The sequence below is a fragment of the Anser brachyrhynchus genome, assembly GCF_964034855.1.
Source record: "Anser brachyrhynchus genome assembly, chromosome: 9".
In the NCBI taxonomy this organism is placed as follows: Eukaryota; Metazoa; Chordata; class Aves; order Anseriformes; family Anatidae; genus Anser; species Anser brachyrhynchus.
In genome coordinates, this window is record NC_137703.1 from 8,339,984 (window position 1) to 8,367,014 (window position 27,031).

General features: G+C 36.0%; 1 protein-coding gene across 30 annotated transcripts in view; it reads left to right on the forward strand.

Moving 5' to 3' along the window:
• The window catches only part of LOC308199856 (uncharacterized protein), a 288,903-nt gene that overhangs the window by 94,851 nt on the left and 167,021 nt on the right, over positions 1 to 27,031 (forward strand). The window contains exon 1 of one of the 30 annotated variants that reach the window (XM_080604629.1): positions 498 to 555. The exons of the other annotated variants lie outside the window; for them this stretch is intronic. Within the exon in view, the coding sequence (XP_080460755.1) occupies positions 513 to 555 (43 nt within the window). The 5' untranslated portion in view covers positions 498 to 512. Of the gene's footprint in view, positions 1 to 497; positions 556 to 27,031 lie in introns of those variants that run through there. 30 annotated transcript variants of the gene reach the window in all.

Genomic DNA, 27,031 nt, shown 5'->3' on the forward strand with positions numbered 1-27,031 from the left:
CTAAAGTTGGCATCCAAACCCTATTCTGTTTCAGATTTTCACTTGTTTCTGGTGTGGGCTGTTACCACATTTCTCTTTGCTGAACGTCTTCTGAGCAACTCCTCAATGGGCAGAGGGGAAGGAATGTCTCTGTCAGTGTGAAACATTTGTGCTACGCTTTTGGGGCTCCTAAAAATAGCTGGAGATTGAGCTGCTTTTTAGAAACCCAGAAGTAGGCTCTTGAGATCATCAATCTTCCAAAGAAACAGGGAGATTTGTCAGATACATGAAGCTTGGAACGAGCCAGTTGAGAGACTGCCAAAACATTAAATCATAGAAAACTAGAAATAGGCTGACTACAGGCTAGAGGATTTCCTCTGTTACGATGAAAAGTATTTACAGAAATTTAAAGCTTCTGTTTTCACAAAGAGAAGGAATTTTTTACTCTGAAGTCTGTATAGCTAAAACTATACCTAGAAAAAACAGTTTGGGAAAGAGAAAACAAACAAAATGTGGAGAATGCCTAAGGCAGAATGACTGACAGAGACTTGGCAAATAAAAGAACATCTGCTGAAGGTAATGCATCTGTTTGTAGGCTGTTTTTTTCTAAACTACTTAATAATTGCTGCAGTATTATGAAATCAGCAGGTATTAGGCTGTTAGCTGTCGTTTTTTAAAATTCTACTTATGCCATTTGACTAAAACAAGAAGAGTGACTGGTGACTGAGAGCAGAGAGCTTGTTTTGAAGATTTCCAGTGGGTTGGTTCAAAGGTGGTGAAGCCAAATGCTATTTAAATTTACTCAAAACTTTCCATGATGTTTGTCGCCTTTTGTTCAGTCTACAAAGGTTAAAAAGGTTTGTAACCATTATGTACAAAGCAGTACAGTGCTTTCAAAACTATCCAATGATGTCCATAAACTTAAATAGTATTTTTCATTGCATATGATGTGAAGCATTCCTAGTACAGAAGAAGCAATTCGTCTGAAAATGATGAGTTAGGGCTAGGCATGTGAAAAATATTTATCTATCGTGGTTTGTCAAAGAAATCTGGCTGGTGTTTATTTTCAGTTATGTATGCACTGAACAAGAATAATGCAGAGGAACAGCATGTTGTAGCAACTGCATCTCTCCAGCTAGTTAGGAGACTTAGTGTCTATTTGTCTATTAATTTTACACGGGTGACTCTCAATCACCTCAGTCGTAGGCAGAGATAGGAATATTTTAAAGTTCAAACCCATCACTATAATGCTTGCTTATTTTGTAAATCAGAAGTTGTTTGCTGAATGGTATTAGGCCAAGTTCTTGCTTTGCTGTATCTTATCACAATATTTGAGGGTACAGCAGTCTTTGCAAATTGGTACTCAGGAGGCTGTTTGCGGTTTTCTATTAACATGAACGTACTGGTTGGAAAACTTAATTAAAAATAGGTTCATATTCAACCAGAGTTGTATGACATGCATATTTTAAAACACATAACACTGGCTTTTATTTTTTTCCTTATTTATCTACCAGATGAATAGTTTTGTAGCAGTGCTGTTACTCTGGTTTGGTATTTATTACAGAACTATTATCAGTGCAATTATTTTCTGCTGAATAAAAACACTGTTCAAACTTTTAAAAAGCAGGAATTTTGTAATATTTTTTTTTTAATATATATTAGCTTTGTGCTGTACAAATGCTAATCTGCTTGCAGACAGTGATCAGAGGCTAGGAACAGAAATGGGCCCTGAGCAGAGGAAGTGGGGACAGTCAGCCCAACGCGTCCTGTCTGTTTGTTGGTTGTTAGTAGGGTTCCCATTGCTAGCTGTCAATGTGCATTGCTACCGTGCAAATTAAAAAACTAACTTAGCCCCTAAGAACTTTGGATACTGTTTGGAAAAGCAGAAAAATCACGTGAAAGCTACTTAAGAAAGGCATTGATATCAATACTAGTATGGAAGAAGGAAGGACCTGGACAAATAGGGGTATAACACGCGTGTTTGTACCATTAAAGAACAGGAGCAGAGTGGGGTCCTCTCACTGAAAGGAGAGGAGGTGTGAAGGAAAGGGGCTGCTGGAGCAGGTGACTTAGGGTACAATAGAAAAAAAGGGGATATAGAAAAGGAATATTTAAAATGTAATTATAATTTGAATGTGTCATTGTCTGCTCTCTCCTGTTCTTAGTGATACCTGACTGACACCTCTTTGCTTTCCAAATAATGCTTTTCCTGTTCTCTGTATTTCATACCCATCTATAAGTCTTTGCCCATTCCATAAGTTTACTTGTATATTAATTTCAAATACAACCACATATCTGAGTGTAAAGATCTTTTATTAAAATTTCCTGTTGCAAAAAGTTGACAAAGGCCAAGTGTAGCTCCTCACTGTCTAAAGAAATCACTAGAGATCTGAGGGGCAGTTTTTACCAGATGGCGTTGTCTAAAGATGAATGGCAGCACACCGGACTGTCCCACGCAGCAGATGAATATGGAAGAAGTTTCATTGGACTGATGGCAGTGAATATGTTGCATCTTTTGTGGGTGAAGGTGGACACAGAAGTACTGCCTGTGAAGTGATACCACTTAAACATTCGGTTACTAAGCAGGAATGTGTTGCTGGCATCACTTCTGTTCTGCTTGGTGAGAATTGTCTAAAAGTATGTCATTCTCTGACACAATGAGAAACTAAGGAGTTGGGTTTGTATATTTTATCAATAATATAGTGAGCATCAAACAAAAAATATCTTCTGAGAAGTATGAGCTATGGGAATTATATTAATCTCCTGAACTGGAACTGTAGAGGCTTAGAAAGCTTAAATCAAGGGCATACAAATTTTGCCCAACTGAGGGCTGTGTTGGCATTTTGTCTGGAGCTTGAGGGTTGCATCTCATTGATTATTGCCGGCCTCCTCTCTAACACGGAGCTGCAGCTATTGGAGATGAGCTCAAAATTAGAAAGAATAAAAGATTCCTGCTACCTGCAATTTAGTTTCATTTTCATATTAAAACAACTATGTATACAGCAGAAAGCATCGTTGTTTTTTTCACCCCTCAGTAATTTTAATATCTGCTGATTTCAGTGTATACTAGCTTGGAATCCAGAATTCAGTCTCGTTTCTTTCTATGTTAATAGTCTCTGCATGCAAAAATGAGGTGACTTACCCTGACGTGTGCCTATCAGTTCACTAAAAAATCCCCCGTTGAAATGTGAAGTCAGTTTCTTAGGATCAATTCTGACTATGCATAAAGTATCACATAACAGGTAGCCAATAACAAATTAACAGTGAAACTTGCTTTAATTTTCAGCATTGCCTTTAATAGGTTCCGTTTTGGTTCCATTTTACTTGTTGGAAACTTGTAACAGTAATGTCATATGAGGTCATCTTGTAATTGCAATGTACTAGTGCATATATTGAACTCTGTTATGGGACTTTTATATTGAACCTGACTGCTCCCAAAGAAACTTTAATATAAGTGAAAGTATCCTTTTTTCCTGGCTCTTTACATGAGATAATTTTCCTGCAATTCCTCCTTCACGTATTCAGATCATACAACCATGTGAACAATGTCCAAATTGTGCTATATTCAAATAAGAACAGCTAAAGTAACAAATTCAGACTGTAATGACATTATGGACTAGAGTTCCTTGTTCCCATCTCTGATATCATCATCACTGCAATAACCTTAATTTTAGACTAAAACATGTTTCTTGATATCTTAGGTATAGATTTATAACTAAAGGTTAGATCTTCTGGTGACTCGCCTGCAACACACACACCTCTTACATTTCATGGCATGTATGCTAATGTATATCATGTCTCGGATTACACCTGTTAAATGCATTAGTAAATAACAGTAAATAACTTTGCTTTGCTTAGAACAGTAATTTGGATTCTTCGGGGTTCCAAGCATAAATTTATTGGAGCTAGTTAAGAAATTCTCTTCAAACATTAGAATGCATCTCCATAAGTATTTAACCAATCCACCACTCCATATCTTGCATGTGTGTTAATGATTGTTTTCACTGATACAACATTTTTGCTTTAACTTTCATACTAAATGAAAAATACAAGTACAATGAATGTTGCAGTGCAGCTTAGATACAAAGTAGAGGGAGCAATAAAGACATTCACTGAAGTAATCCCACAAATAATAACTTTTTATTTCTACAAGATTTTCCTCTTTGTTTTTGGTAGGGGGAAAGAAAAGGAGGTATGCATCAAATAGCCATTTAAAATAAAGGGATTATTTGAATAGATGGGTGGGGAAACATTTATGTTATTTTAAATAGCAGAAAGTTGCTTTATGTGCAGGTGGATTGCTGAAGGTTTCCCTCTTCTGAAGGCCATCTGGGAAGTTAGTTTAGCTCTATTGATGTTTAAGATTCCTTCTTTCATCACAACCACATGCCAAGACAATAAGTAATTGAACTGCATGTTTTGCCTTTTTAAAAAGGTGTAATCTCCTTCTGAAGTGTAGAGAGATGTTTAGCAGGATTTTTCTAATTTATCTGTCATCACACCATGCAGGCGAGGTTCCAAGCCTAGACTGCAGTATCTCTTTATCATCTCCTTTTGATGAACACCTGTTTCTGGTGTACAAATGTGTATCTGCTGAGATGCAAAATTGAAATAATTTTAACAGTATAAGAATAATTAGGAATCTTTTTTTAAAGGTCCACCTGTTCAAAATACTGTTTTTTTATTTCTACATTATATATAACACATGTTTAGCAATTATGATTGCATCTGCATATTTTTTTCTGTAGTATTTTAGCCTAAAAATGAAATGATTTGTAATTTAAAAAATAATTCAGAACTCTGAAAATAATAATAAAAAGGTGTATTTAGGTATAGATTACAATTTATCTACTGCTTTATAACATAGCTGTACATAGAACAAATAACATCCTTTAAAATAATAGATGTCAGTTCCATGTTTTCAAATTTAGAACAAGAAAATAGATAAATACAACTTTATTCACTATATACTATGTATATATTATTTTGGGATAGGACCATTTTATTCATAAGATTAAAATGTCTTTCATGAAAAAAGTAAATACTGATTTTTTTTAATTATTTGATAAACAGTGATACATGGTCCACTTTAAGAATGGAAATGTATTATAGCACTTAAATATGCTTTAAACATGGATTGTTCGTTAATTTTATAGTTTTAAAAGTGAATAATGTCTTATCCCATTTATTATTAAAATACAATTTGATCCTTCTCATTTGTTTTGCTATCAATTATGGAACAACTGAACAAGTTGTAACAATTGAAATTTCAAATAATACATGCACTTATAAATACCAAAATACATGCCCTAGTGAATAAGTTATGTTTCTTTATTATAGATCCTTATCTCTTTAGCCGGAGGCATTTTTAAGGCTGATTTCATCTTAAAGACTTGTCATTGATCTACCCTGCAGCAAAATAGGGACATATTTACAGTTAAAGTGTAATTTTAGTCTGTTACTATTTACATTTTCTAGTTTAATTTCCAAGTGAGATCTGAAGTATATCTAAACTAGTTAAATGTAAGTTTTTGAATATAAAATGCATCTCTGAAAATATATTAAGTAAAAATATGACAAATTAAGGGAAAGGAGAAACTTCATAAATATGTAGTTTTATTCTCACTAGTACTGTTTTTCATTCACTGAGGATATTGGGGAGTAACATTCCTACTTCACATATTTATGGGACTATTTGTTGATTCTTAATCTCCATCGCTTTCATTTTTTTAGTTAAATTATTTAACTCTTTTGAAGAGTTTTCCTACTAACTTCTATGCCTGTCTTGTGCTGCTACTGATCTCATGTAACCTTTTGTAGAAGGTTATTCCATTGTTTAATGGAACAATGGATTAAAACTCACTATTAACTATAATGAACACTGTAAATGGTAGTTAAGAATTAAGGTTTAAAAACAGTTTCCACCTTTCTTTCATCTGCTAAGCTTGCAAAGATTTAACCATTTGAAAAATTTTGCTCAACTAGTTTCTGCTCTCAGCCTATGATGTTCTATGTTTTATTTGCAAGTTGGAATAAAATATCTCCAGCCATTTTGTAGTTGAAGGCAGTGGATACAAAATACTTTAACTGTTTGCAGTATAGAGGGAAATACCAATTGTAAGAATTGGTTTTAAATGGGTTATAAAGGGAAAGGCTGAAGCATGGGCACACTCCTCTGTATAAATGAACACTTTTGCTTAACTTGGGGAAATAATTTAATGAAAAGTATGGAAGCTTCTTTTGAAGAATAGTCCTTTTTCAACATGCTCAGATTTTAGTAGAGCTTTATGATGTACTGTGTTTGAAAGATAAAAGAAATTTCTTCTCATGAGGAAATCTCAAACTTTTCTTGTTTTGAAGCATTCTTTTTGGTCTGTGTGTCATTCACTTTCATCACTTTTTTTCTAAAATTTACTATTACAAAAATTTGTCAAATGAATGAACCATACCTAAACATAGTTTTACCTAGTCATAGTTTAGGTATATCTGACAGTCAGGTCATGATAGCAAGTTAATAGTTATAGGACCAGAGTAAACATGTAACTATAGCAAAGACTTTTTTTTTTTTTTAATCTAAGATGGAATAAGAATATTACCAGAATAAAGAAAACATTATTTCTGTCTTTCCTTAATACTTTAAAAAGTCATTTGTTTAGAAACTGCCCTGGAAGGAAAAGAACCAAAGTGATAGTTTTAAAATTAAAATTAACAAACAAACAAAATAAAACCTTACCTGCTAATTAAAAAATAATAATAATAATTTTAAATACATATTAAAAATTGAAATACATATTAGTCTGTTTTTTCACTTCAAAATGACTAGGTTATCTTTGAATTGTATTAATTTTAAAATCTCAAAATCAAAACAAATTATATGTGATCAAATATTAAGGTATTATTTTCATGGTAATATAAAAACTGTGAAAAAATAAGCTTTAGGAAATCTGGAAAACACATTTTTCCAGCTTAAGATGGAAAAAACATAGAATAGAATAGAATAGAAAAAAATAAATTAATGAAAAATAGTTTGGATACAATTATAGCATGTTCTATGGAAGCATGCAGATAAGGGAGAGTCATGTATTTTTCCTTAATATGCCTGTATTTCTTAGTTCATGCTATTCTACATGTTTTAAGCTTACATTTAAAAATGAATTTCTTGTGTTGTTTTTTTTTCCTATTGTAGTGATACAGATGTCACGGTGCAGACAGACACCTTGTCATGTTGAATTTAGTCTTGCGGAAAGGTGTCTCTAGGCAAACAATAACAGCAGCAAAAGTGGGACTGCCATGTTCCTACATTGCATTCTCTACAATGAGCACTTCACAGTCTACTTGCAACCATTTACAGTCAAACCTAATTAAACATAGGCACGTTTTTCTTTCTACTAAAAGCAAACAACGCATTTATAATTGTTATATTGTTAACTTCAATAAGAAGCTACAAACTGTGAAGGATGAGGTTCCAACAGCAAGGTGAACTCAGTGATATGTTGTATGTGCACAGAGTTTTCGATTTTGTGTGGTGTTTAACAGCTTCGCTAGTTAGAAAGTGAAAAGAAAAGTTTTGAAAATTCTAAAAATTTTGGCTTCCATTCCAGGATTTTCCCCTACTTGTTTCCATTATGAATGCTGTAGTTTAAGTTTTTTATATAACTTTCCTCTGCTGTCTTTCCGTTTTTTAAACTTACTACATAAATGAATGATGCTTTCTTTGTGAAGCAGATCTGGCTTGTTTGCAACTGAGTGCATGTGTCTAAGTATACAGAACTTAGTGGAAAAAAAGGAATTATGTTGGAACACTGACCCTTTCTGGACAGATGAAGGAAAGTTTCAAAAACTATGATAGAGGTGTACGGTTTCAAACAAGACTTTCTGGAAAAAAAAAAGTGAACATTTCTATTTTAAAGCTTTGTGTGGCAAAGACTCTATGATAATATATAAATGTTTAAGTAAATTGTCAGCTTTATTGAGGAGAACTTCATTTGGCACTTAGTTATTATAACCATATACTGTCTACCTGTGTAAGGGTACAAGAAGTACATGGATGAAGACACCACGTTGACTCTGCATGGTGATCTCAAAGATAAGCAAGTGAAACTACAAGCTAGCAAGTGGAGTCAAAATGAAGAGTGAACATTAGCATTGCTGTAGAGTCTGCCTAGTTGATTTAGGGTCTTCTGTTCCATAATGTTTGATACTTTCTTCTCCAACTGGTTCTGATCATTTAAGTCAAACCATACATTTCTTTGGATGCTTATTCTAGGATTGATTTATTATTATCGTTTTATTATTTTTTATTTATTATTTTCATATTATTATTTTTCATATTTTTCATATTTTCATGATTTATTATCATATTATTATTATTTATCTATTTTTATTATTATCACATTTTCTCATGACTTCTTTCACTTCACTGAGAATCAGCTCATGTACATTGATGCATGGTGAGATGCCCTTTCTGGGTTATTTTATGAGGAACAGTATCTCTTCTTGCTGAGGTCCTATCTGGAGAAATTCTGCACAATGTTTTTCTCATTACAAATTTATGAAACTAGTTCAAATATAATAAATACAGGATTATTATTTTTTATATCTGAAATATTTCCTTTCTTATTTACTGACCATTATAAGTTTGGAACCTGAAACTACTCTTGAAAGTAATCTTCTACTTAAGTGATCCATTATATGTACTGTGCTGAACAAAATCTTTCCTTTATTTCTCTTATGTGAATATTCACTTTTTTAGCACTTTTGCCTGCATCTTATTTTCTAAACTGTCAAATAACATCATTGTCTCTTTTGTTTTTCTAATTCAGATATAACATATTATGCTGCCCCCCAGTTACATGCATTAATTTTGGTGTACAATTTAGTGATTCCTGAAAACAATAAAGTGACTGTATTTCTTTATTTGCTTCCTTCTCTAATCTTTTCACCATAAGGTATGTCTGAGGGCATGACAATTAAAATACACACTAATTTATTAGAGCAATCAAGGTAATTTTCTCTTTCCAACCCATGTGACAATTCAAGGCCCAGCTTCAGAAACAGATTCTGTAATGCTGTAGTTGCTACAAATACAAGAATGTTCTTGGGACAGTTTTAATTCAGAAGTGTAGGGATAGAATCATAGAATCATTAAGGTCGGAAAAGACCTCCAAGATCATCTGGTCCAACCATCATCCTACTACCAATGTCAACCACAAAACTATATCCTGGATCACCAGGAAGCTTACAATGTCTACTAAAAGCTAAAACTTTTATCAGAAACCTGTTACGAGAATTTAGTATTTTTATTGTATTGATGCTTGAAGCTCTAGCTATTGGTCCAGACCCCTTTTTATATAACTTAATGTAGAAACACAGAAGAAAAAAAAGCAGACCCTGACCCGAGGAACTTATAGTCAAACTAGAATCATGAACAGAGAGAGAATGAGGGTGTCAGAAGTCTTTCATTAGAGTGATTGAGAAAAATGATGCATTTGGGGAGGTGTCAAAGGGGAGGCATTAAGAGATATTAGAGATACCAGTTGGAGTTAGAAGAATGGTTTAAAGTAAGGAGAAAAAGGCAACCTTGAACTTATTTCTGAGAAAAGCTTTTATAGTAAACCTTTGAGTACTATGAAATTCAGTGGACAGTAAGTCTAAGCAGTTGAACTAAGGACACCGTCTTTCAAGAGTCATCTGCTCATTATTCTTTCCTGAATTGTTTTCGACAAGACAAAGATTTTAGTTTTGTCACTGCTGTGCCAAAATATGAATACACACACACGAAATCCCTATGTTTTCAGCAAGCCTGAATATTCTATTTGGAATTATATAAAGCTATAGATGCTGATGAATCCTGATTTGGATTTCATACTTTTTTTTTTATGTATTGATTCATGGAAGATACAGTGTATCATTTTTAACCTTTGTGGTTGTTGGTGTTTTGGGACAGATACTGTAAAGAGCCTAACTGCATTTTTGAGTTATAAAATCCCAAGCCATTAAGGAAACATATGCAAATATTAAAAGGAAATCTACTTATTGTTCACAAACCTCTGGGGAAAGTGGTAATTGTCAGTAGCTTAATGATAAAGTACTTTGGATTATTTTGTCTGTTGTGTGGAAGGTTGGAGATACCTCCAGGAGGCTCTCCAAATGTCTGTGTGCTTCTCCTGGCTCTTTCCATCTCTTCTTGCTGTCTTCCAGCCTTTCTTGGCCTTCTGGGTGACCACAGAGAACCCCTGCTTCACCTGGTCCTTTTACACTACTGCTTTCTTACAGTGAAAAAGTCTGGCAGGGAAAATAATAGGAAAAATAAATGATATAAAGGATTGTATTAATTGCATTCTGTTGATAATCAGAACCTAAGTCAGTGGAACATTTTGCCTGGCAACTTTTTATAAATATTACTGTTTATGAACACCTTTGTAAATTTGTATGTAACTGACGGGTTTTGAATAAGAAGATTCACTTCTTTACCTGCTTCTAGAAAGTTGAAAAAGAATGAAATAAAAATTTTCTCAGAAATTTTCTTTAACCCTTCAGTTATCCAACAGGCCTTTGGCTGTCTTCCATTCAATGGAGGATGTTGCAATTGGTTTCTCCTACCTGCAGTCATGCAACCTTGTTTCGTGGGTGTTGGGCTGGGACTTGAGCAGGTTGCATGCTTTAAACTGAAGAAAACGGTGAAGTACTCTGGTAAACTTTATGCTCTTTTTTTTTTTTTTAAAGAGCCATGTAGAAAAGAGTGGTAGAAGTACAGATGGTTATTGTAGGTCATTAATAATATGTGACAGCGTCTGGTTGATTTTCCATTCCCACCCACCCCCTCAAAAAAAAGTATTGAATCTCAAGAAAATTTAATATTTTGCAGAAAATATCAGCCTTCCTCTTTCTAGAAAACTTGTTCAGAGAAGTCAGATTTTTTCAGCATTTAAAACTTTTTTTTTCTTGGGGCATGAAGAACATAATTCATCCAGTAGTGCTTATACTCACATGTTCTTTAACAGTGGAAGAAGATGCAGTGGGAAGGGCTGCAGAGAGAGGCAGAATAAGATGGTAGTTCATGCTGTGAAAGACAATTAGGGTGAAACCTATTCTGGATGCATAATCAGTTATTCAGTAAGGTGAAAGGCCACTAGTAAAGTATGAGGTCTGAGGGAGGCCAAAAATCAGCTCCCTTTGCAGAGAGATAGGTTTTATGGTTTGACATAATCTGTCAGAAACCCATCCCACATGAAGATGCACAAAATGAGTGGACATTTGTAACAGAAAGGAGGACATGAGGGCACGTAACCACACCCTCACAGTATCACAGATTTCTAGGTTGGAAGAGACCTCAAGATCATCGAGTCCAACCTCCGACCTAACACTAAGTACTCCACTAAACTATATCGCTAAGCTCTACATCTAAACGTCTTTTAAAGACCTCCAGGGATGGTGACTCCACCACCTCCCTGGGCAGCCCGTTCCAATGCTTAACAACCCTTTCGGTAAAGAAGTACTTCCTAACATCCAACCTAAAACTCCCCTGTCGCAACTTTCACCCATTCCCCCTCGTCCTGTCACCAGGCACGTAGGAGAACAGACCAACCCCCACCTCTTTACAGCCTCCTTTAAGGTAACTGTAGAGAGCGATAAGGTCGCCCCTGAGCCTCCTCTTCTCCCAGGCTGAACAAGCCAGGCAGCTTTCCAGCCACTCATCTCCCAGCCTGTAGCTCTGCTTGGGGTTGTTGCGCCCCAGGTACAGGACCCGGCACTTGGCCTTGTTGAACTTCCTGCCCTCGAGCAGATCGACACACGCACTTAGCTTGGTGTCATCTGCAAACTTACTGAGGGTGCACTGGACGCCCTCATCCAGATCATCGATAAAGATATTAAAGAGGACCGGCCCCAGTACCGAGCCCTGGGGGACACCACTAGTGACCGGCCTCCAACCAGATTTGACTCCATTCACCACAACTCTCTGGGCCTGGCTATCCAGCCAGTTTCTAACCCAGCGAAGCGTACGCCAGTCCAAGCCCCGAGCAGCCAGTTTCTTGAGGAGAATGTTGTGGGGAACTGTGTCAAAAGCCTTACTGAGGTCAAGGTAAACCACATCCACAGCCTTTCCCTCATCCACCAAGCGCGTCACTTGGTCATAGAAGGAGATCAGGTTCGTCAAGCAGGACCTGCCTTTCATAAACCCATGCTGACTGGGCCTGATCGCCTGCTTGCCCTGCAAGTGCCGCGTGATGACCCTCAAGATAATCTGCTCCATGAGCTTTCCTGGCACAACATTACCTCAACATTACCCCCTTCTGCAGTGGATGGGCCAAGAGGTATTCTCACTGTTCGGGAGCTCCAGCCACCCAGGGCTGGAGTTCTTGATTTTGTAAGGCAGGAGAAATTGAAGGTAGGCTCAGCTAGTCTAGTGCCTGCAAACGTACAGGAAAAAGCACAAATCCATCCTTTCTTTGTGATGGTGGCAGGACAGATCATTACAGATTTGAATTTGATGGGTACTGTATGTCATGTTGTCTAACCAAACCATCCATTAATTGAGCAATGATAATGGAAGATCCGCTTGACTTAGGGTACTAACTGAATAAAATTTGGAAAATTGGCTCTGTATTAGGAAAAAAATATATAGCATGGAGTTGATTTGCTTGGTTTGATCAATGACGTCTGATACAGTCACTGTAGCATGTGTTATGTCTTAACTGGATCAGAAAGCACTTTGGAACTGAGGTTATACAAGAATTTTCTTACTTTGTAAACTTTCTCATTTGAACAAGTGAAGATTTTTCAGTATGTGGGTTCCAATCTGCTGTATACTGACAGGTATCTTTATTAGTGGAAAATGCTAAATGTTTTCGACTAGTCAGAAGTATGAAAACTACCCAGATTCCTGGTAAATGCTGTCAGAAAATAATTACACATCACATTGTGTAGTATGGTACTTAAATGATTCTGTTCCCTGGGATCATATCTAGTGATTTGAAAGTTTAAACCTGATTTTTTAAACTTTCCAGAATAAAATGTGTGGATCCACACACTCCTGTTCTGAATTACAGGATGACATGTGAACTATTTATTCAGTTACAATTTTTATGAGTACCCAGTAGAATTGTGGATTCCTTTTATTGCGATTCTTTCAAAAAGTGCAAAATATTTGTTTGAATACAGATAAGACAAAATACTTAACCCAGCCATGCGACACCTAACATGGTCTTCCTTATCTCTATCATATTAAAGTAGCAGGTCAAATTAGAGAACCCACATCTAAATATTTCCCGTATTGAAATGCAGATCTGGGACAACTCAAATTTTCATTGAGATTCCCATTGGATTTTTGGTCATCCTTAATTTATACTTACCGTGTTGGTAAGAGCAAATGGTCTAGTTCTAAGGGAGCTTGTTGGAATCCCAGAAGCACCTGGTCTACTGCATTATTCCATGCAGCGTCATATATCTTTTGGGTGCTGCTGAGACTTGTTCAGTAATGATACTAATATTTTGTAGCTTGGGTTGTTTGAACTCATCTTGAAGTGTAAAATGAAACTATATCAGAAAGATCCGAAGACTCAGTAGGATATGGCAGATTCTGGTCATAGTATTGTGGGAAACGGTTCCAGTTTAAACAAAACAAAGTAAAACAAATCCTTTAAAGCTAGAGAAATAATCATTAACTCTTTTGTGATACAGTATTTCTTTGGTTCAGAAGATATCATCTTCTATTATCTCTGCTTTAGGGTTTCAAGAGGGCAGAAATACACGTGGTACTTGCTCTGCCACCTTAAACTTTGACTGAGGGAGGCAAGGGAAATGCTTAGAGCAGAGTCATGGGAGGGCAAGGTTTTAAATAAAAATTGCATTGCAACACAATGCAACTCTTCAGGAGTATGTATCCTGTATAATACAATCCCTGTCCCTGAAATCTTCAAGGTGACCTCCCACTTGTGTTGAAAAAAAATCTTTGGGAGGGACCACCCGGCTAGGAACTGGAGCTGTAAGTGTTGCGTTGTAGGTCTAGCAGAGTTCAGGAATGTCCCTGTTTAGATTGCTTTGTATTTTTTGTTTTAATTGTTCTCTCAGTTCTGAATGAAAAAATGAACAATAATAGAGCTGTGTGAGATTGAAATATATGAATCCATAATAATTTCCCTCGGCTTTCAAGAAAGCTGAAGAGTAAATATCAAACCACTCAGAATTAGAGATCTCTAAGTCTTCTGTCTCTTCTGACCCTTTTTAATTCTAGTCTTACAATGTAGGTGCCACATTGCTACAAAGCAGCATTTAAAGTGATCTGAGAGCTATTGTGGTGGTTTTGGGTCATCAGCTACAGAGAGCTACTTTTAGGCTAGCAATTGTTCGTTCCCCCTTTCTGTCTCCTAATTTTCTTTCATTTTTTTGCACATAGTTTGGTGTCTTTTGTACAGTAAGTTTGCTCAAGGTTTATAGCTATAAGTTATTTTCTTATTTGTTCTCACTATTTTAAACTTAAATAATAGAGAATGCTATGCCAAATGAAAATAAAACCAATTCTGTTGTGAAACTATCTCAGGAAAATTTGTTTCACAGGTTCATATTTTAATAGAAACTCTCATATTTTAAACTCATTAATGACAAATATTCTAAAGTACTTTATGGTAAATTTTACATGGATAAGGTAGAAACAAATGTGAAAAAATTAAGACTAAACATTTTCTGCGGTCACATTAATGTCAAACCTCCTATTATAGTTTATGGCATTTTCAGAACAAACAGGCTAACAGCAAACATGTCCGTTGAAGCTCTCTTCTGAAAATGTTAGCTTTGGCATTTCCTCAATTTAAGTACTGTGTATCTTGCTGTATTTTCTACATTTAAAGTCAGATTCTCTTCTCCCCTGCCTTCAATGCAGTCAGCATCTCTTTAATTTTTTCCAATAATATTGCAGTACTTCAGTACTCATTTTAAAGATAGATGGATTTTTTTTTCTTGTAAAGAAGAACATTGTGGGGTAAAAAAAAAAAACCGCTGGATGTGATTTCAAAAAATGTCAAAATATGTCAAACGCAGAAACCACTCAAGGGTTTCATTAACTGAAGCTTTGGTGATAAGTGTCATCTTGTCAAAGACCCACCCATCTCTCCCAATACATTACCAAATGTACTAATTTCCTTGCTGAGCTTGATGTTTATTGTATAGCTGAAATTGAAAATGGTCGGTAATGGAGTGAGCTTCAATCCAAGACCAATTCTGAATCTAAATTACTTGCTTCTTTCAATAGCATTGACAGAGGAGAGCTTTGTGCACCTTGTACCTAATCAACCCTTACTGTGACCCTAAATTCAGCAGTCTTCAGAGATTAATAATAAAATCCTCAGTTCAAACAAGTATTTGCCCTGAACAAGTTGCCCATTTCTTATGCTGAAAATGAAAGGATGTGACATTTTTTAAAGCTCTGCATGTTGTGGACCCTAACTAATTTTTGATCTTTGACCTATGAAGGCAGTTTTCTGAATAGAAATCCCATTTAGACTTGAGGTATGCTTTCTTAAAGAAAGTATGTTTTTTGAAGGAATAGTTTTAATTTTATTCTGTTCTAAAATAGAAATTGAATGGTGACTTCTATTTACAGGTGTCAAATTAAGTACTGGAGGGTATTATTTTATCCAGAACCAAGTATAATTCTGTAAAAGCCCAAAGAATTAAAGGTAATACAGGGATAGGTATTTTCACTGTATTTTTTTTTTATAGATAATAAAACCATTTCAAGCTAGTGATGTATCCAGTTCCAAAAGTTTTCACTAGGTTACAAATGTTTGAGAGCAGCTGCATCTTGTTTGTAGCTGTTTTCCTTCAGTAGAGGGCATTAGTGAGATATTTGATATAGCTCATAACTATTTGTCTACTAAATGGATGAAAAATGTGAGTAAAAGTTGAGAGATTAACAGTTCCTTGCATAACTATTTGCTTGTATCAGCTAGTGGATTTGTCAGTGAAGCTGTGTAGAAGGACATCGTTCACCTTGTGTTTTGCAGAAACCTTCATTTTTCTCAACTTTTTTTTGTTTTGTGGGTGTCCCTTGGCTATAGTATCCTTCCTCCAGCCAGCGGGGCCCTGCCCATCTCTCTTGGGGTGGTTGGTTGAAGTGGAGCAGATGGGTTGTGAAGCACAGTCCCAGTTGCTTCAGAGGTCAGAAAGAGCTGGTTTCAATGAGATTACACGTTATGGACCCAGTAAACCATATCACTGTATGATACAGTACAGGAGCGAGTAATTAGGTACACTAAAAGTAATAAATGGTATGGTTTCATATTCCAGTACCTTCCTTATTATTGCTCCTGTACTGGAGTAATAATAATCTGAAGGCATTTTTGGGAAAGCACCAACGCTTGTATCATTCTTGCTCAGCATTCTGCACATTGAATGTGGTTATTGGTTTAGGGGTCACTGCCTGACACTAGACTGTACTTACCCTGCATTTTTGGTGTGTAATTTGTCTTCTTAGAAACAGATTTTAACAGAAAAACACATATTTCTATACTTCAAGGGCAATTTGTTGGATATTTAGTGAACTGCTGCAGCATTTATTTTTGAAGAAGCTGCAGAATACTTTATATTAATCTAACTTGTTTTATCACCCAGTGGAACCCCCTGATTTCTCAGCTTTTTTTCTCCATCACTATTCATGCCTCATTCATTCCCTGCTTTTCTATTGCTCTTGTGAGTGATAGTTACTTGGGTAACCCATACTGTCCTCAGATTGCTTCTATATGCCTGTTTATGAGACTATACCTATAAAGTGGTGTAGATCACTGACACATCTGAACTCCATCTTGTCATAAGCCTCCCATATTTTATTCTAATCAGATATTACCTGGTTCATTAACATCTTAACATGGTCCTGGCTATGGCTCAAATATCATGTGATTATTACTTGCTTAACACAAATCACAGACTGACCAAATGACTCCATCTGATAAACATTTCAAGTATTTTATTGGCCCGTGGTTAGTGGGGGGCAGCTGGGTGGGTGTGGGCTTTACTGAAGCCAGATATGATGTGAGGCTTTATTCAGGAAGACTTAATCTGTACCTGCAGAGCACTATGAGAATTTATAATTCCATTTAATCTATGTATGCTCATTTATGAGTGCTTGGACACAGATGACTTTTGGTGCTCCAAGTTGTTGGTTTTTTTTTTTCCATTTATTTTTAACAGTAGCTATAGGGTAAGCTCACCTCCAAAATCAGTTCCTGTGGGAAAAGTAAATGTGTATGGACATAAATATCTTGTTTTTTTTCTCTTACTCGATTGAACCTGCATATTCTTGTGGATGTCTCCATGTTTTATCTCTTCATATTTCACTCATGAGACAGTATTTTTGAAGGTATTCCCAGAAAATGTAAACTTTTTCCTTTGTTTTGGAAGAAGTTTCATTCAGCTTGCAGTGAAAGAGCTGTGTGCAAACTTTACTTCCAACAGTTGCTGCATCTGTTTTTCTGTCTGGAATTTCCCAGCTATTTGATTTCATTCACTAATGAAGTTTGTAGGAAAAGATGTTCCTCCTCTTAGCTTATTTAAACATCTTGCACAAAGAAAATCTCTTTGAGAGGTTTATGTATCCTTGTGAGCTCTGAGCTATGTATTACCCTTGCAGCTGTAGGGCTTAAAAGTTAGATGTTGACAGATCTTCCCAAAAAGCTTTGCAGCAAAACAAAAATAGTTACAAGATCCTTTGGGAGCAGTCTTTAGAACTGATAGTTCTCATACAAATTTCAATGATGACGTTTGATCTCCAGCCACAGTATGTTAGCAAGTGGACTGATGGAGGCTGGGTGAAAGATCTTGAATGGTTGCCTGTTTCAGGTACTGCAATTAATTTCTTGCTGTGGGTGCTGGCCAGAACTTACAGTCTTTCTGCTCTAGGGCTGAACTGGTGATAGTTTTTGTTGTTATATATCTTTCTTATCTTTGGGACAGTTTGTTGAAAATATGCCTTGATTCACGCCCCAGTGTGGATTTGTGGATCCTTCTATGGCAGCATATTTCCAAGGTATTGATGCTTATCAAGTCATTGCTGAGGTATGATGAAGGAATTAATAGATCATGTTCTTCTTGGGAGTATAGCTTCTATGGAGCCTTCTTTCAGGTTTGGACTTGCATTTTCAAGAATTGGCTTGCTACCCTAATGAATCTTACCCATTTGAACTTCACATCTTCAGTGTTGGACGGTTTCCAGCAATAATCTGTGTATGCTCACGTTGGTTAAGATGAGTTCTACTCAGTAGCAGGAACCAGGCATTGTGCACATCTGAATGTACTGATTACTTTTCTCTGAAACTTTTTCCAGTTATTGGGGATAACTTTCTAGACCTGACAAATAGAGATTTTTTTTTAGCAAGTATTTGGAAGTAATTTGCACTTTTTCAATTTCTTGTAAAAAGGTGTGTTTTTCTACCCTGCTTCCCAGAGGTTTTTTGTTTATTTGTTTTGTTGTGGTTGGTTGGTTGGTTGGTTTGGTTTTGAGCCCGGATGTGATCTCTAGCTCCAACTGAGATTCCATCCCAAACTTTTTGTGGATTATCACATTTCCAGGAAGAAGGATCACACCATTAAGGATAATTCTCCCTATACACCTTTTCTCTTAATAGAACAAGCCTTACCCAACACAGTCCCTGAATTCTGTATGAGATGTGTAGCATGAATATACTATATACAACACAAATTACTTGCATCTGGTTTTGTGCACTACACTAAAATTTCTGTTAGGCATAACATTGCATACAGTAAGCATTTTATTAAAATCTTCAGTTAGTGTCTTATATATAATTTTACAGGCTATAACAGGTGGTAGTAATAGACCTAATTTTCATGCTGTCTAGTCAGTTAGCAAACCATCACCATGGATTTTGCTATCCGATAGTTGATCATTGCATCAATTATTCATCTGAGCTGAAAATATAGCTGGCTAATAGATGTCACAGTCAATTTTCTAGCACAAAGCTTGTAACAGAAATGGTTATCTATTAGTGTACAATAGGCACTGAGCTAGATTCAACAAATGCACAACAGATTTAGAGAGACTGAAAAACTTGCAAGGATTACTAATGTTTCTTTTTCTTGAATGTTATGAGACTATGGAAAGTAAAGGAGAGATCTTTGGATCTCATAGGTTTTGAAATAATTTACCTTTCCCTAATCCTTAGCTGGGTGAGCTGGAGGATTTGTCATTTGGGCAATTTAGCTGCATATTTGCTGTGGATTTTGTGGATTTTAAGAAGTAGGTAATGCTAGTGTAATGGTGGGCAGATGTGATGGTCACGTACAAAGGCTTCAAAGGAACCCTGTAAATAAAAACAGCAGCAAAACTTTATGCCACACTTAAGGATTTGAGGAACCTCTTTTTAGTTGGTTGCATGTTTTATTTTCAAAGTTAATTTGTTTTTATTCTTGTAATTTTACATACATTTCAGGTTTTACCTATTATGTTTCATCATGGTAAAACACCAAAAATGGGGTAGAAAAGAATGAACACAGAGCATGTATATTTTTAAAAGTTCTGAATTTGGATGGATGGACTTGTTCATGGCAACAAGCAGTCATGCCAAGAGTCCATGGCTATCAATAAAACTGAGTGGTTAGCAGCTCATTGGTTTCAGGGTTTCAGTAAAGGATTCATTTCCAGCCTTAAATTTCCCTGCCGATGTATTACTGTTCAGTTTTGACGCCATCAAAATGACGAAGCTCTACAAAGAGGGTGATAGGGGAGAAGAGGTAAGAAACTATTGAAAAGAGAGCAGAACTTCAGCTGCTTTTACAAACTGCAGAGATGCTGGACGGGTTAAAAGTCCAGAAAGACGTGCAGAAATTGTGGTCTTCAGCTGCTTTTGTTACAGAATTACTGAGGTGTCTGCACTGTGTGGTTGGAGCCTCATTATAATACCCATTGTACATAAACAGAAAAATAGAATGTCATCACCCCCAAGTTTTTGCAATCTCAATAGGCAGTCAAATGAGAGAGGGAGAATGGAGGAGGTGATTTGCCAGAATCATACTAGAGGTCTAGAAAATACTTACTCTGTCAGTAACAGAGCTGCAATAATATTGGAGTCACAATGGAAAACTTATTCAATAAACAATATTGTTTTACTCAACTGACCAAGTGAATACAGTCAATTTAATCGATGCAATTTTCAAAAGAAACTGCAGACTTTCATGTATCAGGGCTCCCAATGACCACTATCAAGAATAACATATAGATAACGCTGTAAATTTTAATGTAACATTAGCTAAAGGTAAAAGCACTTTTAAGAAAATAACTGCTTAAATTCTCTTATATTGTATCAACCGTCCCTGCTTCATTTTCAGATTAATTAAAAAATATGTATATTACATTCTAGGAGATACTTTTTGTTCTTACCTAAGGGAAACTGAGACAAAGTTCCGTGACATTGTGTTGATAGAGGTAATATTATCTACTGTTCCAGAGGAAAAAAACATAAAGATGGATTTAAACCTATGCCTTGGAGTTTTGTTTCTTTCTTCCTTTTTTTTTTTTTTTTAATCTCTCTACTGGACCCCTAGTATTGATTGAACACGTTTATTTCTGAGGCTTAAAATGAGAATTTTCTCAATAAATAGAAACAGCGGTAACTACATTTTGTGGCATTTATGGATATTTACAGCTGTTTGGTTAATAGTAGTGTTTACAGCTACTGTCAAAAGCTTTACTTATTAAAAAGCCTGAATACTTTAACAAAAGATCACAAAATAAAAAGTGACTTGGAATACGCTCTTATAAGAGTATGTGTATGTAGCCTTGTGACAATGCTTTGGTGGGGAGTAATTTAGACAAAGTAATGAATGTAGGGGTCTGGCTAGTAAAGTTCTATTAATGCTGTGGTTAGTCTAACACCGAAAATTTCTTATTAAATATTTGGGGAAGGGGGTGTTGGATATTTTGTTATCATACCTGCCCTTGGTGTATTAAATAGTGTTAAATCCTCAGCAGGTGTGAATTAACATTGCTTTATGAACATTAAAATGACAACAATGACTTAAGCTCTCTGAGCATCACCATTTAGATTTGAATTAAGCATTTTTAGTATTTCAAATTTTGCTTTAGATACAATCATGAACAGGTACAAAACCAAAGGGTATTGTTAAGGTGGTAAGATGGTATGTATCTTTATAGCCTTGCGTGTAGTCCCTCACATGAGTATTTTCATAGTTTCTTATTCTGCTTCCCCATGCATTTTGCTGATGATACCCAAGAATGACATGTTGTGAATGAGTGTTCTTAACTCAGTTGAGTAGATAGTCTTTCCAGGCACATCTGCCCAAGCAGTTTGTCAGATGCTCTTCTCTGTCCACTCCACAGAGCAGTACAGAAATAATATATATATATATATATTATATATATGTGTGTGTGAGCATATAATGTATTCATTTTTAGTTGTATTGATTTTGTACAAAGCTGTGCAAGATGATATCCATGGATTTGTAGAAATGATAAGAACAGAGTCTTGCAGGTAAATATGGGAATATTAGAAGTCATGAACTGAACTTATTTCTAGCAAAGACTTGAAGATGCTTCAAGAAATGAATGTGAAGTCTCCCAAATGGAATTCCTCACCTCAAATCACAAAGGTTATTCCTTGACAACCACTGACAGAGTAACAAGATAACTGTAATGAAAAATACATTTTTGAATAAACAGCTGGGGACAGCCAGGGCCATTGAAGAAACTATAGATTTATCCTCTCTTTTGGCAATAAAACTTATCTGGTGTTCACCATGTTCTTTCAGTAACAAGACTACAAAAATAAAATTAGACTCAGTAGGCCAGCATCTTATATGTGATCAGTATTGAGATGCCAAAAATGAAGTGGTATCTTGAAATGAAAATAATTTCTTCACCACACATGTAAAGAAATGTTAAAATTTTGCACCAGTCCATGGTAAATCCTACAAATGCTGCTTGGATTCCCTTGGATGCCACTGCCCTCTTCTATGGACACAGGTTATCTATTTGAAGAATGGGGAGACAGGGGCATGATAGATAAATAACCTATTGTTGGAGGAAACTGTCAAACAGCACTTCTGGAATAAAGATGTCAGGGGACACAGATGGGACATTGCAGCACCCAGGCCTTTGTTGCAAGTTGTCTTCCTCTTCCACAGCATTTGGGATTCACAGTGTTTCTGAATCTGTTCAAAAACAGATTTTCTGGTTCTTCCAATGGAACAATCTCTGACACCATTTCAGTGACTTTCTCATTTTATTTCCTCTGAAGAATTTTACTGTAGTTTTGTCAAAAGAGGTGACATGTTACACTGTAAAATCTGTGTGTAAAAAGTTGATTGTCTTTAGATACTCATTACCAAATGTCAGAGAGAAAGTGCTGCAAATCAAGCAACATGAGGGAGGTGAATCAGATGCTTTGTATGCAGGGAATATCCAGGAGCTCTATTGACAGGAATTAATCTTTATTCCAGCAGACGTTATTAGAGGGAACCTAAAATATACTTGCAAGAGCAAATTGGCTTCTGGTGCTTCATGGCCTTATTCAGTGTCAGTGAGAAACTATTTGAAAATTTAATGCTCTTGTCTTAGTCCTCTTCTTTTTCAGAGGTCAGACCCAAAACTTTTGCGATTAGGGTTATTGGGGAATAAAGTCCACTCCCTGTATTTGGTTTTAAATCTGCTACTGTAGAAAGTACCAGTGGGGTCTACTGACCATCAGGAGGATGAGAACTATATAATCAGATGCATGCTGATTATATACTCCAAAAGAGTATGTAACTTGTCTGTTCATCACTGGCTCAACAGAAATATCAGATATTCTTTCATACAGCCCTTTTTACCCAATTCATCTAACAGAATTTACCAGAAAAAAGAAAAAAAGAAAAAAAAAAGTTAATTCAGGAGAAATGTACCATGTCAGGACAAATTCTGACAGCATCTAAGTAGAGTATCTGAGACACAACCAGCAATTACTTAGCCTCAGTCTTGGCTCTAATTTCAACTCAATTTCCAAGTTTTGAAATTATTTTTGCAGTTTTGCTCATCCAACACTAAGTCCATATTTCAACAAACTTATCAAAAATTTAATAAAGCCTCCTTTCTGCCATAGATAGGAGTTTTCCTATGGCTCTTTTGGTAGCAACTTTCAAAGCAGTTTTTCTGACTTTGAGACTGGTCTATGCTTGATGAATCCTCAAAAGCTAAATACTTGTGCAAGTTTATAATTGAATTTTACCTAAGTCAGTTTTCTGGTTGTGCTTTCCAGACTTCATTAACATTAAACAAAGCAAATTTTCATGGGTCAGGTGCTGCAAAACCTTACCCATTTACTTAAATATGATCAGAGAATTTTGAAGGGCACAGTTTTCTTACATGTTTTGTAAATAATTAGATCACAGAGGTGAAGTTGGTTAGTCTATATGTGGAGAAGTATGAACTAATATTTCTCCTCTGTTTCAGGATCGAGTCATATTCCATAGGGCAAAGGTGACCTGCATTGTGTGATATAGATTCATTTTTATTATAGAGTTTTCTCAGAGTTTGAACTCTGCTCTTGCATTCACAAAACACTACATAGCAGACATAGCACACCATTCAGCTGCTCAATTTGGCAAAGCAGTGCTCTGCTTGCTGATTAAATAGCATGCCATTGTCAGCTTGCTTAGATGAGAAACTATCATGGAATGCTTTCACACTGTTTCATAAGTAGGACTACTTCGACGACATTCAAAGAAAAAATGAAAGTTACTTACCTATAACTACATTTATTATTTTTTTTCAAAATGGATTCTACATGTTCACACTCCCCATCAATCTTCCCTTTGTCAGATTCTTAATTTTATTCTTGTACTTAGGTAGGCAGCACTCGTTTAAGTCGTTGAGTGTCACATCCCCTATATGTTCTTGCATTCAAAACACTTAGGGATGAGGAGAAGAAGGAAGGGCAGAACTCCAAAGCGCTGCAGCACATGCTTCCATGGGAAGAAGCCAATGTCAGAGAACTATCTGGCACAGATCCCATGAAAGCTGTTGTGAGGAGTGATTAATCTTATTTTATTCTACAAAAATGGGTCTCGTTAAGTTATAAAGTATTTTGTATAAATCTTCTCTATTTTATAGACACTTTATTTTCATCTAAAAAAGGTTGCTATTATGTAGTTCTGGGCAGCTGGGGAATCTAAGGTTCTGTGAAACTGTAGAATCAGTTAGTTGTTGGTTTTGCTCAAAAGAAGCTACGTCTTGAACAAATATTGGAGATGGCTGCTCAATTTTTAGAGGTGATACTTAGCATTGCAAAGTTGAACATCAAGAAAAGGACTGTATAAAAATATATTAAAGGTACACAGTGTGTTTACCATGAACACGATAACCTTATTGTTACTGGAGCTACTGATTAATTCTCTTATCAGGTAGATATTCATACACAGCTGCCTGTTAATTTTGTGAGGTTACTGTTCAGCTATTGTTATACTATGCATCAATCTCAGCGCTGAAAAACACAAAAAGAAGTTGTGGGGTGGGGAGCAGAAAATAGGTTAAGAAACTGTAAAGCCTGGATTTACAATGCAGCATGATGAAAGTTTTTAATCATTTTTATATCCCAATTTTTATAGTGTCATCTACGTTATATCAGTATGTTGTGTTACCCCATAAAAGTATAGAGTGAAAATAGAAATCTGAGTAATGGGGTAAATGCACATAATGAAAGGAGACTTCAGGCACATCATGGTGCTCCTCCAGTCCTATGACCACTGTGTGCTCATCCACTGTGTTAGAGCATCTTAAACATCTTTAACTTGCACTTATTTCATGGTTCAGAAGGGCTCCAAACTATCCTAGGGCAGAAGTATCCTGGAGGGGTGTTGTGGACATGCTCCTTTTTATCAACTCACTTTATATTGCTAACTGGCAAGAAGGATAATGTACGGTATTAATTCCATCAGCTTTATACTCCAGGGGATTATACTTATACTAACCTGATACTTCTGGGATTAGATGTTTTAGCATAAAGCCATGTTGCATCAGCTGTACTTCGCAAAGTGGTGACCACTTTCAAGGAGAAGCCAGCTCAGTAAAACAGTATGTTGCAGGGTTTACAGCTGCCCAAAATAAAATGTATTATGTTCTCAGAGAGTGCAGTGAACATATTTTACTGTTTTTAAACTACTTGCTTTTAGTTTTATATACAATTATAAAATCAAGAAGTTAATCTAAGTCTTAAGTTTTAAATCTTTTACTTTGGAGTTTGTTATATTTTTCAGGATGTGATAACGTGATCTTTGGAGTAACTGGTTAAGCTCTGGCTTGAAAAATCCTTAAAGCCAGATCCTTAGCACATATAAACTGCTGCATCTCCTCTGACTTCAGTGGAGCTAAGCTAATATGCCTCAGCTATAAATGTAACACTGTTCAAATTAGTAAGTGAAATATTTCCATGTTTAAAATCTGTAGCATCTCAAGAAATCAACATTTTGGTGAAATGATCCAAACTATACCATATATCACCATAGAAATGAAAGTTCCCTGTTTATTTATATTGTTTCAATAACATTGCCACATTTTTTTGGGTGGAGGGATGAGAGCAGCAAGGAGATAAGAAAGAAAAATTTAATGACTATGGTGAATGTAGTATGCATACAGCATATGTTTTTTTGTTGACTTTTTTTTTTTTTTTTAGTACTGCTTTTGTAAACATTACCAGTTGGGAATTAATTTTATGCTTCTTAATGCTAGTCCATGCTGCTTCAGTTCTAACAACAATTTGAATGAGATTTTTATGGAAAAAAGAAGGTTTACCCAGTTCACATCTTGGAGGCTACAGTATGTTTAAACAGATATATTTTCTTTTAGTCTAACCTTGTCTGGAAGATATAGGAAAACTAATTTGCCTTATTTACATATGGCACAATCTATCCAGTATTCAAGGGTTTGTCAGAAACAGGAACATTGTGCATTTCCATGGTAACAGATGGCATGCTGACAGTATCTGGCTCGTTGCAGCTTCGTCTAGGCAGGCCAGCAATTAATCAGCCATCTACATGCACAAAATTCTTTGTGAGTGAATGGCACTGCTCCTCTGTAGTGCTGCCTGTGCTTTTACAATTTTTGTATTCCTGCAGGGCGAAGTACTTTTTTGTCTCTTATGCTCATTTTCTGTACCTTCCAAAAAAAAATCAGTAAAGGATATGAAAATGGAAACAAGTCTGCACATAATTTAGAAAAGGCATTATTTCTTCAGCATATAAGATGCATGGGGCTCTTGTTTTTATTCCATTGCTTTGCTTGTTTCCTTTCCCTCTCTCCCTTCCTACTATTCATAGGTTTTCTGTGCAATATGCCTCTTTCAACCTATTTGACATAAGCTAGGTTTTTGCAAACAGGTAATTCTCCAAAGGTGTGCAGAAAGGGAGTGGTCATCTGGATGGCTGGTCTAGGGATTTTATGCCAACAGGAGCATTGTGGTTAAGGAGGACAGCCTTGAACAACATGCTAAAAACCCCACATCACCTTTTTAAAGAATGGCATCTTAAATCTCACTGCCCTGCCCCGCTAGCAGCTGCTTTGCACTGTCAGGGCTGGGGAACTGATTGTGACCAATCTTCTTCATAATTAATGCAAGACTCAATTTCTCAGAGATCTTTTACTCTATCACTGAATGTGCTGTGGGAGAAAACAAGCTCCTTAGGATATTTTCTTACTCATGCCTCTGCCTAAGGCAGAGCTGGGTTAGAGCTTTGCTCCTGGTATTCATAGATGTAGTTCCTATTGACAGCACTTCATATCCAGCTGCATAACAGAATCCTTCTCCCTTCATTTTTTGGAGGGATCATTCGTGGATTTGCCTTTTCAGGATGGTATTTTCTCAACTGCTACTTTACAAAGTTCTAAGCGGAGTATCAGCATTTCTGTCTTTGATTTCAAAGTCATGGGATGTGAGATTTCAGAGGGTTGTCCTGGTGAACCTGGAATCTGGTGGCCTATGAGCTGTCAAGGTCAAAATATTTGCAGTGCAACCGGATCTGTGAATTTTGTTTATTTTTTTAAATCTCTCTGATAAGT